Source organism: Pygoscelis adeliae, unplaced genomic scaffold (assembly GCF_000699105.1).
Source record: "Pygoscelis adeliae isolate BGI_AS28 unplaced genomic scaffold, ASM69910v1 Scaffold38, whole genome shotgun sequence".
Taxonomy (NCBI): domain Eukaryota; kingdom Metazoa; phylum Chordata; class Aves; order Sphenisciformes; family Spheniscidae; genus Pygoscelis; species Pygoscelis adeliae.
The window spans coordinates 13,944,566-13,948,180 of NW_008825614.1; the positions used below are offsets into that span (position 1 = coordinate 13,944,566).

General features: G+C 45.4%; 1 protein-coding gene across 1 annotated transcript in view; it reads left to right on the forward strand.

Moving 5' to 3' along the window:
* KIAA1147 (KIAA1147 ortholog) overlaps positions 1 to 2,749 on the forward strand; it is a 5,625-nt gene extending 2,876 nt beyond the window's left edge. The window contains exons 5-8 of the mRNA XM_009332928.1: positions 412 to 543; positions 734 to 884; positions 1,371 to 1,439; positions 2,554 to 2,749. Of these exons, the coding sequence (XP_009331203.1) occupies positions 412 to 543; positions 734 to 884; positions 1,371 to 1,439; positions 2,554 to 2,749 (548 nt within the window). The remainder of the gene's footprint in view (positions 1 to 411; positions 544 to 733; positions 885 to 1,370; positions 1,440 to 2,553) is intronic.
* The last annotated feature ends 866 nt before the right edge of the window (positions 2,750 to 3,615 follow it).

The following is a 3,615-nucleotide window of genomic DNA, read 5'->3' on the forward strand; positions in this document are numbered from 1 at the left end:
CCTGTGGGTACTGAGGGGACAGACATCATGCAGGTCTTCAAAACCCATTGCAACCATTCCCTGTGAAGACACCATTCAGCCTGCATTTACCCATTTCCTACAAAGCGCTTTTCTTCAGGCCTCTCGGATAAGGATGTACCTGGCACTGCCAAATACAGTTCCTGTCAACACAGGAAAATAAGAGTGCTGAATGAATTTGTGGAATCTAGAACATGGGATTCCTATGGGAGAACTGATTATTTCCTATCCAAAACAGGATGTCCTCACTTGAGAAGTTCTGGTGTTCAGGGGCATTTCAAAGCTCTAACCATTGTTTTCGTAGAAGCCTGTGGGAGAACTGGGTAAGCGGGGTTCAGAATGCCCTCGAGGGAATACTGAAAGCGTCTCAGGATGTACTTCTCTTGTCCGCAGTGTATTGCTGCTGTTGCCTTGCCAATGTTTCTCTGCCTGGTCTTGGAGGAACTGTCCCAGAGTCCAAGCCATTCTTCTATGTGAATGTGGCAGACATAGAAATGCTGGAGACAGAAGTATCATATGTGGCCTGTAAGTACGATGGATTAGGCATGACGTTTTTAACTTCAGGCTGCAAAATGTCTTGAGACACCAGACTGCGGAATAAAATTTGATGAGAAATAGGATGTGCATGGAATGACTAACTACGAAAGCAGGAGAGAACAGTTGGTCTGCTGGGAAAGCAACATGCTGCTCTGAAAATCTTCTCTGATTTTGACAGGTACAACAGAAAAGATCTTTGAGGAGAAACGGGATCTCTATGATGTCTATGTGGACAACCAGAATGTGAAGACACATCACGAGCATCTGCAACCACTCCTGAAAATTAACAATGCTGACAAGGAGAAGTACCGACGGCTCAATGACCAGAGGTAATAATAGACATCTGGGTGGTCCTGGTCCTGATAGGGGAGCAGTGCAGCGTGAGATAAAGAGGACACTGCTCCTTTGTACTTTCCTTGTTGTCTTAGTATTTTCAGAGTTTCCCACTGCTTCAACTCATCTCTTTGAGATTCTGGTTCCACTGTAGCTGACTGGTATGAGAGCCCCTGGGCACTCTGCACACATACGATTACTCTGCCGGTGAGCTGATGGAGCGGATAGAAGGCAGGAAGAGAAGCAGAGGTGGTGACTCACCATTGGTTTCACTGATCAGTAGTAGAACTGAAAACATAGCCTGATTTCTAGTCCAATGCCTTATAAAGACTACCCTGTTGCCTCAGACATCGGGGCAACGGTGTTAGTCTGATTGGTCTCCAAGAAATGGATGTGAAGTTTTTTGTTGTAATCCTTGTCTTCTCATAATGCTTCGAGGTTCACTGTAGGTATGTGCGTTTAATCTCTCTCCCTTCTCTCAGGCAGATGTTAATGTATTCTCAAGAAGTGGGTGAAGATTGCAGCTCCTGTGAAGAGGACCTTTTCATCTTGTGAGTGGCTACCTCTAATACTTAGTTGGTCACTGTTAGGTTTAGGGAACCTCTTTCACTGGTTTCATGTTGCACTGGTTTGGCATATTATGAAACATCATGGTTAACGTAATTCCATAGTCAGCTCTCTCCCTCTAAGGATCCAAGAACCAAACGGGTTCTTCCTCTTCAGATCATCTTCCTTTCGAGTAGCCACATGCAGCCATATTAGTCTCCACTGGAGTCTCTTAAGTGCTGGGAGGGAGAAGGGAATTTTAAAAACACAATTAGAAATGCAAGAATCCCCTCCCATTTTTGAAAACATAAGCACCATAGGACTTTTCACACCAGAACATTTGGCTCAGGAAAGGACAATGTCTGTGGGAAGCAGGCACTGTACCATGCTGAGGGAGGTACAGTATGGCGATAAGACCTGCGTGTGAAGGATTGGCCCATTGATGTGGCTAGCTTTGTACTTGGCAAACAGAGGAACCAGAACTGGGTGTAGAGTATGAGGTATGGAATTAGATGAAAACCACACCTCTACCACCTTCACTGCCTGCTGCTGCTGTTCACAGTCTGCAGCAGGTGAGAAGTAACAGGGTGAAACTGTGTGAAGGGCTGTCAGGGCAAAGCTCTGATTGTTGAGCTGCACAGATGTAGTCAGAGCTCTTTCTGAACAGCCTTGCATGTTCCTAGGAAAGTACTAGGTAAGAAGTAGCTCACACTGCTGTGTTCTGTGCCAGTAATGGAGAATTTATTTACTCAGTGGCTTACTAGATGGATGACAACACTGTTTCCTCCTTTGCATTGTGGGAGTTCTAGGTCTGATGTACCCACTCGGTTACCAGAAAGTACACATAGGCTGATAACGTGGCTTGCTTCTGAAGAGTGAAAAGCCTCCCATAAATCAGCCAGACAGAAGCACCACTGTAAATTAAAAGTTACTGCTTTATCTTTGTTTATTCTGGGTCATCCGTAGGGTGGATGGAAAACTAGTACAGCGTCACCCAAGAAGGTGGGATCTATGATTAAAGGGGGTTAAATGCAGTTCTGGGGCTCTGCTGCCTGTTTGGTAAATATGCTATCTTTTGGGGGGTCCCATGCCATTGTCTTAGCTGACTTTATCCTATAGGTTTTTCATGGAGCAGAACAACCGCATATTTCAGACGCTGATGGAGGTGTCGGCCAGCCAGGACAAGACACTGACAGCTGACCACGCACGAGGCATGGGCCTGGATCCCCAAGGGGATCGAAGTTTCCTTATGGACCTGCTGGAAGTGTATGGCATTGATGTTATGCTAGTCATTGACAACCCCTGCTGCACTTAAACCAAGGGCAAGAGAGATGGGGAGCAAAGATCACTTTTTAAAGACTACCAGACATTGCTTAGGAGTATCACTGGAACTCACCACAGCCACTGGACGGATCTCATTTTATTTAATAACTTTATATGGAGAGTATTTATAATTTTAAAACAAAATGTGATTTTATTTTCTCCCCCTTAACTTCCCAATGAGTACCTGCTCCAGGTTTTTTTTTGGTTGGTTGGTTTTGTCTCCCTTTCTCTTTCATTTGTGGTGGTTTTGTTTTGCTTAGATAGGACCAGTGGCACCTTTGCATCGATCCTCACTGTTGCCAGTGATAGCTAGGTTTTGGCCTAGCCTGGATACCTGAAGGCTTCAGGAAAGCGCTTTGTCTGATGGGGACCAATGTGAAATGCTGTAGCTGAGCTCTCAAGACTTGACTGGAAAACCCTCCTATCATCCCCCTCTTCCACTTGGGGACTGAAGAGAGCTTCAGCACAGGCTGTTAGTGGCCCAGTCTCATAAAACATCTCCTGTTCTACCATGTTTATTGGTGGGGACAGTTAAACCAATGATAAAAAACAGGACTCCTTTAAATACCCCTCACCCAACTTTTAGCAGCTGAGTTGGAATAAAGCCACCCTTCCTCGTCAATGGCAGAAGCAAGTTTGGGATAAGGGGGTGCTACAGGATCTTATGACTTTGCTTACCAGAGTGGCACGGTTTCACTTCCAGCATTTGAGGTGGTATAAACTGGCAAAGACTACACCTACCTATCTCATAGCTGGAGAAGAGCACCATCTCTACTTAATCCCTCCTACCACTTCCTCTGGTTTTCAGTTGCATCACACCTGCCGCTTTGGTTTAGAATCTTCAAATCAGCAAGATGG